The following is a 13,777-nucleotide window of genomic DNA, read 5'->3' on the forward strand; positions in this document are numbered from 1 at the left end:
TTTTGTTTTTTTTTTCCCTTTTTGTCTTTTTCCGTGTCCGGCAACGGATCGCAACCCTCAGTGTTGCCCCCGTACCGGACCGGGGACCGGCAACGGGATTGCAACCCTCGGTGTTGCTCCCGTGCCTCGCTCAGCCAGTGAGCGGGAACCGGTCTGTATGTGGGATCCGAACCCTCGGGCGGGAGCGCCGCAGCGCTTCCCAAGTGGCGCACTATCCAGTGCGCCACCGGGCCGGCCCCACATTTTGTTTTTTTTATTCATCCACCTATGGGCATTTGGGTTGATTCCACTTCTTGGCCATTGTGAAGAATGCTCCCATGAACATGGATGTGCAAATATCTCTTCAAAATCTGGCTTTCAGTTCTAATGGATATATACCCAGAGTTGGAATTGCTGGATCACATGGTAGTTCTATTTTTAATTTTTTAAGAACCTACATACTGTTTTCCATAGTGCTTGTGCCATTTTACATTCTCACCAACAGTGCACAAGGGTTCCAATTTCTCCTCATACTTGCCAACATTTTATTTTTTATAGTAGCCATTCTAATGGGTGAGAGGTGATATCTAATTATGGGTTCAATTTGTACCTCTCTGATTAGTGGTATTGAGTATCTTTTCATGTACTTGTTAGTCATTTGTATGTCTTCTTTGGAGAAATGTCTATTCAAGTTCTATGGCCATCTTAAAATAGGGTTATTTGAGTTGCAGGAGTTCTTCATATATTATGGATATTAACCCCTTATCAGATATATGACATGCAAATATTTTCTCCTGTTTAAGGTTATTGTTTTTTTTGGGGGGGGGGGGTTGTTTGTTTTTAAATGGCACATTTTCTCATTGTATAAGATTTAATTCTTGATATTTCAGTGTTCCAAATGTGAATACTAAAGGAGATTATGCAATATAATTTCACTGAAATTCTTTTGAGATTAAGGTAAATTCACTTGTGTCTTTACTGGTTTAAATGCAGTCTCATCTTAAGGAAGGAGATGGACTGGGTAACTTGGAGATCTCCTTCCTGATTGTAAGACCAGTGTGTCTTTGTGTCTGAGATACCAAATGTTGATTATATTAATCTCTATTTGTAAATCTTATTATTTGTTAAATTAGACATACATTGTATTTTTGTCATATTATTCCTTCTTCAGGATCTCAGACTTCTTTACCAAATTTCATTTGAGAAAAAGGAACTAAATGTAGAATTATATCTTTTTTTTAAACTTTTTATTTTGAATTTTTAGATTTTCAGAAATGTCAGAAAAGTAGTACAGAAATTTCACCCTGCCTCCCCTAATATTAGCATCTTATATTACTGTAGTAAAATTATCCAAATCAGGAAATTGACATTGGCACAATACTCTAATCTAAACTGCAAATTCTTATTGAACCAGTTTTTCCAGTAATATCTTTTTTCTGTTCCAGGATCCAATGTTGATTTAGTAGTTATGTTTCCTTTTTTTTTTTTTTTGTCCTTTTTGAGACCGGCCACACCGCACTCAGCCAGTGAGCGCTGTGAGTGCACTGGTCATCCCTATATAGGATCCGAACCCGCGGCGGCGGGAGCGCTGCTGCGCTCCCAGCGCCGCACTCTCCCGAGTGCGCCATGGGCTCGGCCCAGTAGTTATGTTTTCTTAATTCAGTCTCTGATAGCCCCTCAGTCTTTCCTTGTCTTTTATGATCTTGACACTTTTGGTGAGTATTGGTCAGGTATTTTGTAGAATGTTTCTTTTTTTTTTTTAATTTTTTTTTTTTCCTTTTTGTCTTTTTTTTTTAACTGACCGGTAACGGAATCGCAACCCTCGGTGTCGCGCCCGCACCGGGGACCGGCAACGGGATCGCAACCCTCGGTGTTGGGCCCGCACCGCGCTCAGCCAGTGAGCGGGAACCAGTCTCCACATGGGATCCGAACCCTCGGCGGGAGCGCCGCCGCGCTCCCAAGCGGCGCACTCTCCAGTGCGCCACCGGGCCGGCCCTTGTAGAATGTTTCTTAATTTAGATTTGTCTGATACCTTCTCATGATTAAATTGAGGCTTTGTATTTTTGGCAAGAATACCACAGAAGTGTTATTGTGGCCTTCTCAGTGTATTGTATCAGTGGGTGCATATCTTATATGTTATTAATAACCTTGATCACTCAGTAAAGGTGATGCCTGTCAATTCTCTCAGCTGTAAAGTTATGATTTTTCCCTTTGTAGTTAATTAATAAATAGTCCTACTGTTGTCCCTTGGTATCCTCAGAGGATTGGTTCCAGGAACCCCCGAGGAAACCAAAATCCACAAATGCTCAAGTTTATTATATAAAATAACATATTATTTGCATATAACCCACTCATCTCTAGATTACTTATACCTAATACAGTGTAATTGATATATAAAGAGTTGTACTCTATTGTTTAAATTTGCATTATTTTTTATCGTTCTTTTTTTCCAAATATTTTCAATTCATGGATTCAGAACCCAAGGGTCTGGGGGATCAACTGTAAATAAACCCTTTGAGAGACATACTTTGAAACTCTGCAAATATCCTCTTCTCAAGCTTTCTCCCATTTATGAATCCTGTTTGCAGCAATTACTACTGTAGTATTTGCCTAATGATGATTTTGTATTTTCCCATTTTTTTAAATATTTATAAATTGGAATTCTTCTGTAAAGAAAGAAACCATTCCTTCTCCTCCACTTATACGTTTATTCATTTACTTATGCCAGTAAGGAATCCTGGATATTTCTTTTATTCTGTGAGTTATTCAATACTACTATTATTTATTTTGCTATTCAATTTGTTCTAGTTCTGGCCATTGGAAGTTTTTTCAGTTGTTTGCTTTGGACAAGCCCCCATCATTTTTTGAACACATTCTTATTTTCTAGCACTACAAGTTGTTCCAGGTTCATGTTGTATTTTCCCTGCCCCAGCATGGAAACAACACAGAAATCAGGAGCACTGGTACCAGAGAATGGTATTTAGGAACCAAGATCTGGGCACTAGATATGCTCTTGCTTTTGCTGTATCTGCAACACTAGGCCCTCTGAGCAGATACACACACACACACACACACACACACACACACAGCTATACATATGAGAAGATGTCAAAAAGTTTGTGGAAATGGAATTTTTTTTTCAAGTTACTTTTTTCTTTTTTAGTTTTTAGTTATTAAAATATTCATTCTTAAAAATCGTGATATTTCTTTATGCCCTTTGCCCGACCTATCACTTCACAAGCCCTCTCCCTCCCTCCCCTCCAGCTCTAGCATCCTTAGGTTTGTTCTCTCTTTCTGAAAGTTCAACTTATTGTTATGGTCTTTTCTTTCCTTCCTTTTTTCCTTCTTTCTTCCCTCTTTCCCTCTCTTCCTTTCTAGCAGCTAGTTATGAGTGAGAACATGCGGTATTTCTGTTTCTTTGTCTGGCTTATTTCACTTAACATAAAAAAAATACAAACTTTATTTCTCAACATAATCTACATCAAGTTCAAGACACTTTTTTTTTTTTTCCTTTTTGTCTTTTTTCGTGTCCGGCAACGGATCGCAACCCTCAGTGTCGCGCCCGGACCGGACCGGGACCGGCAATGGGATCGCAACCCTGCGCCCACACCTCGCTCAGCCAGTGAGCGGGAACCAGTCTGCATGTGGGATCCGAACCCTCGGCGGGAGCGCCGCCGCGCTCCCAAGCGGCGCACTGTAGCAGTGCGCCACCGGGCCGGCCCAAGTTCAAGACACTTTTTAAGCGATGATACCAGCCATTTAGTTTGTTCGTAAAGAACTGAGGGTCTTGGAAACTTAACCATGTACATGCAGTCTTTTTTACATTATTAACTGAAGAAAAATGGGTGCCCTTTAAAGATTTTTTAAGATTAGAAAATAGAAAGAAGTCAGGAGGAGCCACATCAGGACTGTAAGGTGGATGCCTAAGGATTTCCCATCAAAACTCTTGTGAAATTGCCCTTGTTGAATGAAAGGAATGAGCAGGAGCATTGTCATGGTGAAGAAATCTAGTGAAGCTTTCCCAGGCATTTTTCTGCGAAAGCTTTGGCTAACTTTCTGAAAACACTCATAATAAGCAAATATTACCATTTTTGGGCCTTCCAGAAATTCAACAAGCAAAATCCCTTGACCTTTACTCTTGGCTGGACTGTTTTTGCTTTTTTTTTTTAAATAATGACCTGTAAGGGGATCTTAACCCTTGACTTGGTGTTGTCAGCACCTCGCTCTCCCAAGTGAGCTAATAGCCGTCCCTATATAGGGATCCAAACCCGTGGCCTTGGTGTTATCAGCACCACACTCTCCCAAGTGAGCCATGGGCCGGCCCCTGGTCTGCTTCTGCTTTGACTGGACCACTTCTACCTCTTGGTAGCCATGGCTTTGATTGTGCTTTGTCTTCAAAATCATACTGGTAAAGCTATGTTTCATTTCCTTTTACAGTTTTTTTAAGAAATGCATCAGGATTTCGATTGCATTTGTTTAAAATTTCCATTGAAATCTCCTACCTAGTCTGCAGCTGATCGGGGTGCAACAGTTTGGGCATCCATGAAGTAAAAAGTTTGCTCAACTGTAATTTTCAGTCAGAATTGCGTAAGCTGAACCAATTGAGTTGTCTGTGGATTTGGCTGTTGTTTCTGCTGTTAATCATTGGTCTTCTTTTACTTAGGGCACAAACAATATTAATTTTTTCCTCACGAATTGATGAGGATGGTCTGCTGCTGTGGGCTTCATCTTCAACATTGTCTTGTCCCTTCTTAAAGCAAATTATCCATTCATAAACTGCTGATTTCTTTGGGGCATTGTCCCCATAAAACTTTTCGTAAAGCATCAGTGTTTTCACCATTCTTCCACTCAGCCTTACCATAAATTTGATGTTTGTTTTTGCTTTAGTTTAGCAGAAGCTCTTTTCAAACTCATGTCTTACTCTTCTTAGTGCCTCAAATTAGCTTCTATTCAGACATGTTATAACGAGTTAGTAAGTTTATTTTCATGCAAAGAAATTTTACAATCCATGCCTAGTTTTTCTCATAACACACATTTTTCCATGAACTTGTTGAAGTTCCAAGAATGCTTGTATATATGCCTGCTAACTCATGCATACACACAAATCTATATTTATTTCTAGATGTATCTGTCTGTATATAAAAATCCTGGATTTCAGGGCTGGCTGGTTAGCTCAGTTGATGAGTGTGTTGTTGATATCACCAAAGTTCAGGGTTTGATCCCTGTACTGGCCAGCTCCAAAAAATTAATTAATTAATTAATTCCTGGACTTCATACTGATTCTCCAGTTTCAATTCAACACTCCCTTTTCTTATTTATAGCTTTGTTCTCCAACAGTGAGAAACATGGCTCTCATTATGTGTACTATACTTATTTGTTCAATCCTAGTGTACACATAAAGTAGTTTCAGAACTGCTTGGACAGGCCTGTGGCTCACTTGGGAGAGTGCGGTGCTGATAACAGCAAGGCCATGGGTTCGGATCCCATATAGGGATGGCCGGTTTGCTCACTGGGTGAGCATGGTGCTGACAACACCAAGTCAAGGGTTAAGATCCCCTTACCGGTCATCTTTTAAAAAAAAAAGAACTAAGAATTTTGAAACAGATTTACTAACTAGAGTATAATATTTGTGTAGTTCTTTATGTCTTTAGCTTTACAATATCCAGTCAAAATACTGTTTTCCGGAGTTACTTAAGTTAGTTCTTTTCTTCCCTATTCCCTTCAGTGTGGTTATGTTATTTGCTTATAATGCCATTAGGTTCATTTATTACTGTTTGTATTCCATGTTGGGGTCCCCTATACAATGGTTGGTTTTATTTATTTTGAGGATATGTGAAACATTACCGTGGTTCCAAGAAACCAAACTATATAAAAAGGCATGTATTGGGACCGGCCAGTGGCTCACTCGGGGGAGTGTGGTTCTGATAAAACCAAGGCCACGGGTTCAGATCCCATATAGGGATGGCCGGTTGGCTCACTGGGTGAGCGTGGTGCTGACAACACCAAGTCAAGGGTTAAGATCCCCTTACCAGTCATCTTTAATGAATGAATGAATGAATGAAAGAAAGAAAGAAAGAAAGAGAAAGAAAAAGAGAGAGAGAGAGAGAGAAAGAAAGAAAGAAAGAAAGAAAGAGAAAGGAAAGGAAAGGAAAGGAAGGGAAAGGGAAAGGGAAAGGGAAAGGGAAAGGGAAAGGGAAAGGGAAAGGGAAAGGGAAATGTATTCAGAGAAGAGTCACCCTCTTCTTATCGCCACTGGCCTTTTCCCAAATTCTCTTTCTTTCAGCCCTTTCCCACCCATCCCCTTTAGGTAACCAATCTCTTTAGTTTCTGGCTTATTCTTTCTGTATTTCTTTGGCATAAATGAATATATACAAGTACTCCAAAAAGTTTGTGGAAAAATAGAATTAAAAGATAACACAAATATTTCCATGAACTTTTTGAAGTTCCCTCACATACCTATATTTTTTGTGTCTACTTTTCTTATACTAAGTGTAGAAAAGTAGCATGCTGTAAGTATTTTGAACTTTGCTTTTTTTTACTTAAGAGTTTATCTTAGAAGTCGCTCCAAAGCAGTTCCTAGAGATTCTCCTCATTCTTTTTTATAGGTGCATAGTACTCCATTGTGTGGGCATATCATTATTTAATCAATACTCTCCTATTTATGATCATTTGGATTATTTCCAATATTTTGCTATTACAAAATATTAAACAGTGCTACAGTGAATTATTTTGTGCGTGTGTATTTTGAGTTGTTTTAGAAACTAGAATTTCTGCATCCAAAGATAAATGCATATATAATTTTTTCAGGTATTGCTAAATTTCCCTCCAGCAGGGTTGTACCAGTTTGCATTCTTACCAGCAGTGTATGAGAGAACTTGATTCCCCACATCCACGCCAAGAGAATGTTGGCATATTTTTTTAAAAAATTTTTTACTGATCTGATAGGTGATAAATGGTATCTCAGTTTTGTTTTAGTTTTTGTTTGTTTTGTTTTGCTGGCTGGTACAGAGATTGAACCCAGGACCTTGGTGTTACCAGCACCACACTCGAACCAACTGAGCTACATGACGGTTCATTTTTAAATTGTATATGAGTTTGAACACTTTTTCATGTTGAGGGTCCTTTTGATATCTTTGTGAAGTCTGTTTATATGTTACAATTTTTCTATAGGTTTTTTGGTCCTTTGCCCCTCAAATTTTGAGTATTTTCTTCTAAGAGATGCTAGCTCTGTATGGTATATGTTGTGAATATTATCTCCCAGTTTGTTAGTCTTTAGACTTTGTGTGTGATGGTTTTTGCCGTGTAAAATTTTTATATTTTTATGTAGTCAAATATATTGATTTTGTCTTAGAATTATACCTTGACTAGCATTTTATAAGGATTTTATTTAGCTAATATTTCTTTAATTTGTCATGCACCAAACATGTGCTTGGCATATCATATCAAATTAAAATGAAACATTGTAGAAAAATTGGAAATAACCCAAGTTTTAAAGAAGAGGTATGATTAGAAAAATCATACTGTGGCTGTAAAATGAAATATTATATAACAATTAAAACTCGTTTTTAGGAATATTTAATGAAATGGGAAGATACTCATGATATAATAATAGGTTTTTAAAAACAACTTCAAAAACTATAACATGGTACAGTTTTTCAGAGAAAAGAATATAAACTATAGAAAAAAGAACAAATGGAAATACTCTAAAATGTTAACATTGGTTCTCTGTAGATATGAAAGTACCTGTAACTTTTATTTTCTTCATACTTGGTGTAACTTGGTGTAGGTTAGTTACCTAACCTCTCTGTGTCTCAATTTCTTAATCTGTCAAAAGGGGATAAGGTATGATATCTATCTCATAGATTTTTTTGGTAAGGATTATATGAGACAATGCACTTGAAACCATGCCTAGCCCATAATAAGCTTTCTACTACCTAATATTTATTATTATTTTTCCCCTATTTTTTATAATAGGCACAGATTATTGTTTTAACAAAAAATGTTTTTTGGGGCCGGCCCGGTGGCGCACTGCTACAGTGCGCCACTTGGGAAGTGCAGCGGCGCTCCCGCCGAGGGTTCGGATCCCACATACAGACCGGCCGCTCACTGGCTGAGCGAGGGGCGGGAGCAACACCCAGGGTTGCGATCCCGTGGCTGGTCCCGGTCCGGTGCGGGCGCGACACTGAGGGTTGCGATCCGTTGCCAGTCACGAAAAAAGACAAAAAGGAAAAAAAAAATGTTTTTAATACTGCTTTCCCCAGTTATTTAAAAAAAATTGTTTTATTTTCTAATTTTGAAAGCAATGAATTTTCTTATATAAAATTGAAAAAATACATAAAAGCATAAACAGCAAAAGGAATACCAACAAATATATATAATGTGCTTATAAATGACAGTTATGAACTTTCATTTGACAAGGATCTTGACTATTATTTTATTTTATTTTATTTTTTTTTCCTTTTTTTTTTTTTGTCTTTTTTTTTTTTTTCGTGACCGGCAACGGATCGCAACCCTCAGTGTTGCGCCCGTACCAGACCGGGACCGGCTACGGGATCGCAACCCTCGGTGTTGCTCCCGCACCTTGCTCAGCCAGTGAGCGGCCGGTCTGTATGTGGGATCCGAACCCTCGGCGGGAGCGCCGCCGCGCTTCCCAAGCGGCGCACTGTAGCAGTGCGCCACCGGGCCGGCCCCTTGACTATTATTTTAAAACTTGAAGTGAACAAATAATATATTTTAAGTTTTTAGATAATCTGAAAATTTTCATTGCATCTTGTTCAGGAGAAATCAACAGGTTGTTTTCCAGCCTTCAAAGAAAGTTATCTTAAATATATTATAAATAATATAATTTTAAAAGGTATTATGGTCCAGTTTATATGCAGCTTATCAAGATGGGATGTTTACATAGCATCAGTAAGAGCTGAAAGTACAAATCCGATATTGCTTGAGTCTTAACCCCTTTAATATATATGTTAAAGGCACCTTGATAACTAACACTTACATTATATGTCCTTTCAAACAGCAATTCTCCAGTTGTGAAAAAAGAACCTGATGTGCCTGTGTTCTTTCCAAATGCCCTGCTGGCAGAGAGTGTAAGCATGTGCTTACAGACTGGGCCAACAGAGGGTGCTAATAACAACTCTGAAATGTCAGGGGAACCAAAAATTGAGCAAATAGTGCAACCCTTGCCTCCTCAACCATCAGATGACCAGAAAATTTACCAGGATTTATTGGTAAGAAAATGTAGTGCATTTCACCTTTTGTGAGGTGGTTATTTAGTATGGGGTTTACTAGTTTAGCTTTTCCTAGATTTAACTTGATAGAGACCTTGAGATTAAAAAATTTTTGCCTAATAATATTTCATTTATCTCTTTTAGCCTTGCTTGTTTTTATATATTTTTTATATTTATTTTTTATATGCTGGCGGAATCAACCAGGTACCTTTTAGCTTTTCATATATTATGATAATCTAAATTCAGTAATTTACTATAAATTTGCCAGTCATCAGGTACTTAGCTGGAAAAACAGACTTATTTTTAAAATATAAGTTGATATTATGCCAAATTCAAACTGAAGTTAATAACAGGAAAAAAAAAGTAACTTTGAAAATTGGAAAGAAGTGGGTTCAGTTCAGGTAAGCAGATGTTTATTAAACGTGCTTAGGGGCCGAGCCCGTGGCGCACTCAGGAGAGAGTGGCGCTGGGAGCGCAGCAGCACTCCCGCCGCGGGTTCGGATCCTATATAGGGATGACCGGTGTGCTCACAGCGCTCACTGGCTGAGCGCGGTGCAGCCGGTCTCAAAAGGACAAAAAATAAAATAAAATAAAATACAACTTAAAAAAAAAAAAAGTGCTTAGTCTAAGAAAGTAGGCTAAGTAAATAATATAAAAATGAATATGACAGTCTATGTCCTTGAGAACCTAGGAGAAATGGTAACACATGGACACCAGTAACAAACAATTAGAAGACAGGTTACAAAATGTATAAAGCAAAGGGAGCACAGAATAAGAAGAGAGAATTCTGGTTGAAGGAACTTGTCTTAGAAAACTTAGAATGTGAACTGGGACGTACAGATTGAAAGGACCCTGGCTGTTAATTCCATCCAAATTGTAGATTTTGGAACGTTTGATTTCTCCATTTGTAATTGAACACTAATTAAAATACTTCATAGGGCCTCTATGTATTCATCCATGAACACACGTTTTTGTAATTTGCCTGCTAGGTCCTAGATTGGTGCTAGCAGCTTTATTTTCAGGGAATTAGATATACTTTAATATCAGGAAGGCAGAGATAGTATCTCAGATCATTTTCGTTCTTAGAAAGTGAGAAAAGAAAGGAGCCTAATTCTGAAAGTAACATAAAGGTCCAATTTATAATTCTGAAATGTATTACCATTTTTCAAACGAAAGCATGATTTTAAACTTTTGTTTAAAAAGAATTCAGCATAAATCCTTGAAAACACTTGGTGTGTTGCCCAAATGATTTTAAATATGTTGGTTTTAGAAAGAATGAATTCTGAACAAACATTGTTTCCTCTAGAATCTGATGAAATAATCCATTAGGATGGACTTCTTTTATAAAAACCCCATAATACTTGCAAACATACTTGATACTTTCTGGAATTTGACAGTATGATATTATTTTGGTTTTCTATGGCCTTACTCATGGTATTATTTAAGATCTTATCCTAAGATTATTAGTAGTGATTGTTCAAATGTGTCCTTTTTCTTTTCATCAGGGTCAGGTGAACCACCTCTTAAATAACTCCTCCAAAGAAACTGAACAGCCATCTACCAAAGCAGTGATTATCAGCCACGAATGCACCAGAACCCAAAATGTTTACCATACAAAGAAAAAAAAACAAGATTCAGGACTGGTGGACAAAGATTGTGTTCTTAATGCAACTCTTAAGCAACTAAGAAGCCTTGGAGTAAAAATTGATTCTCCCACTACAGTAAAGAAAAATGCACATAAAGTGGATCATGCCAGGTAACTTTTTGAATTTTGTTTTAAAAGATGTATAAATTGTAGAAGTATTGCAGCAATCTCATGATGATAGGTATAAATCCGTGCCTCGATTCAGGTGATTGATCATTTACTCAGGGCCTGCTATACATGTGATGAATAGGAGATCATGTCTATGTTTTAGATCCTTCATTTTACTAGGAGAGACATTTAATATGTAAGTAATTTGAGAGATATTGTGGGATGTGTTGTGGGTAAAAGTGCCAACAAAATACTTTGGGAGTCTTGGGAAAAGAGAAATGAATTATACTGGCAGTGTCTGAAAAGTCTTCCTAGAGTTGATAGGGTCTGTGCCGGCAATTGAATGTACAGTTATATACTTGTGCCATCTAAAAAGTAAAAACATTACTTTTTCTAGGAATGTGTCCAACTGGTTATGTCTTTCTGATCAGATTCCTCTTCATCAAAGATGACCTCAGCACATACTTACCAAAAAGAGGAGAAAGTCTGGAAATTATATTATTAAGGCTAGCACGTTTTCTGTTAATTATTTTTTACTGTTGTTTTCTAATTGCAAAAGTAATTAAATGTCATGGTTTAAAAGCAATCAAATAATACAGAAGAATATAAGATAAAATGCAAAAGCCCTACTCCCCAAACTCCTCAGTCTGTCTCCTCCAAGTTTATGTCTCAACCATTTTTATATTCTTCTAGAAATGTTCTGGGAATGTTCAAGTATAGATGTGTGTGATAAGCTTTGTGATTTGATTTTTTTTAGTTAGTATTATTATATCTTGGATAATTTTCCTTATAGGTATATACTGCTCTTTCTCATGCATTTAAACAGCTGCATAATATTCTTTTGTACCCATGCATAATAATATATTGAACCTAGTCCTCTTTTATTAGTGGACTTTTAGGCCACATCTCTTATTTGTTGTTTCAAGCAATGCTAAATGAACATTATTCTGCAGGTACTTGTATAAGTAGTTTGGTAGGATGAATTCCTAGGTAGGCAGCATCAAAGGGTATTTGCATTTAAAGTTTTGGTAGATGTTATTATTGCTCGCCAAATAGCTGTACCAGTTTCTATTCCTACCAATAGTGTAGGAGTGAAGCTATCATTTTGGAAGGTTTTATTTTCATACTGTGAGATAGAGGCTATATAACCTCTGTTGGAATGCACAAATCACTCTGTCTATGTGGAACCTTTATGTTTTGATGTAGCTGCCCTTAGAGAATAGTTTTTAGGTAATGTCTTTAGTGTGAACATTGAAATTAATAAATTTTCAGTGTGTTAATGAACTTGATTTGTTTTTTAAATGCCTAAAATGAAATGGAAAGTAAAACCTTTTTGATGTGTCAGTGTGGAGTATTCAAATTGTTTTAATCAGGATTATTCTGCTCTTAATTTAAATAACTATATTATAAATTTATATTGTAAAATTAATACATGCTCAAGATCAAACTTTTAGAAAGTGAAAAAATGTCATCTGAACTTATAACATGCAACATGCAAAGAAAATTAGCTTTTTAGGAAACATAGTTGCAGTTTTACTATATATACAATTTTGTTTATTTTTCTTAACGTTATAAAACATTCATAAAGTTTTATAATATGGTATAAACTGTTTCATAAAATATTATAGATATTTTATATATATTAATGATATTTAATATAAATATATATTTAGTATATATATTTATTTAATATAAATATATATTTATTAAATGTAATTTATTAAATAAATATTTATTTAAAAATTATTTAAATAATTTATTAAATATAACTTATTGAATATTAACATATTTATTAAATATATTTATTAAATAAATATAATATATTTATTTAATATAAATATATTTAATATAAAATATTATGGACCTTTGAAAATAGAGTTTTTTTGTTTGTTTTGTTTTTTTTCTCCCTTTTTGTCTTTTTTCGTGTCCGGCAACGGATCGCAACTGAAAATAGAGTTTGATATTTGTTTTGTTTCCATTGTCAGAATAAAATAAGCTTATTTTGAAAACTGGAAAATTAAGAGTAGGCAAGAAAAAAGGCCTATCTATATATTCCTACCAATCAAACTCAACTGTTATTAAAATTTTGCTTTTCTGTTTCCTTTCAGTCTTTTTCTTGTAACAGCAATCATTTATTGATTGCTTATAATGTGTCAGGAACTGTGCTAAAATTTTATGCAGCATTATTTTATTTAACCCTTAATAAGATTTATGTGGTAGATACTAGTCCTCCTGTTTTATAGATGAGGAAATTGAGGCTTTGGGAAAATAAGTACCAATTTGCTCAAGGCCTTACAGCTGTGATTTTTTTTTTGTCTTTTTCGTGACTGGTAAGGGGATCGCAACCCTTGGTGTGGTGTCGCCCACACCACACTCAGCCAGTGAGCGCACCGGCCATTCCTATATAGGATCCAAACCCGCGGCAAGAGCATCGCTGCGCTCCCAGCGCCGCACTCTCCCGAGTCCGCCACGGGCTCGGCCCTTACAGCTGTGATTTTAAACCTACTTTTTTGGGGGCGGGGGGGGGGGGCGCTGCTGGCTGGTAAGGGGATCCGAACTCTTGACCTTGGTGTTATCAGCACCACACTCTAACCAAGCGAGCTAACAGCCAGCCTAAACCTACTCTTTAACTCCAAAGTTCATACTTTCTTTTAACTCATTTGCTCTACTACTTATTGCTTGTGTAATTTTTTGGGTGGGGGTGTGATGGTGGTGTGTGTTTTGCTGCTTGGTATTTTAACTATGCTGTATATTCACACACAAAAGAATTTTTTTTGGCTTTACATTTAAATAAGCATGTTTCCCAAGTTGTTGT

The 13,777-nt window shown here is 36.7% G+C and overlaps 1 protein-coding gene across 2 annotated transcripts in view; it reads left to right on the plus strand.

The window, feature by feature from the left end:
* STIL (SCL/TAL1 interrupting locus) overlaps positions 1-13,777 on the plus strand; it is a 67,875-nt gene that overhangs the window by 48,632 nt on the left and 5,466 nt on the right. The window contains exons 15-17 of one of the 2 annotated variants that reach the window (XM_008578002.1): positions 205-218; positions 9,064-9,209; positions 10,715-10,965. In XM_008578002.1, the coding sequence (XP_008576224.1) occupies positions 205-218; positions 9,064-9,209; positions 10,715-10,965 (411 nt within the window). Of the gene's footprint in view, positions 1-204; positions 219-8,998; positions 9,210-10,714; positions 10,966-13,777 lie in introns of both variants that reach the window. The other variant, XM_008578003.1, reaches the window with a different exon arrangement.

The sequence above is a fragment of the Galeopterus variegatus genome, unplaced genomic scaffold, assembly GCF_000696425.1.
Source record: "Galeopterus variegatus unplaced genomic scaffold, G_variegatus-3.0.2 Scaffold1617, whole genome shotgun sequence".
In the NCBI taxonomy this organism is placed as follows: Eukaryota; Metazoa; Chordata; class Mammalia; order Dermoptera; family Cynocephalidae; genus Galeopterus; species Galeopterus variegatus.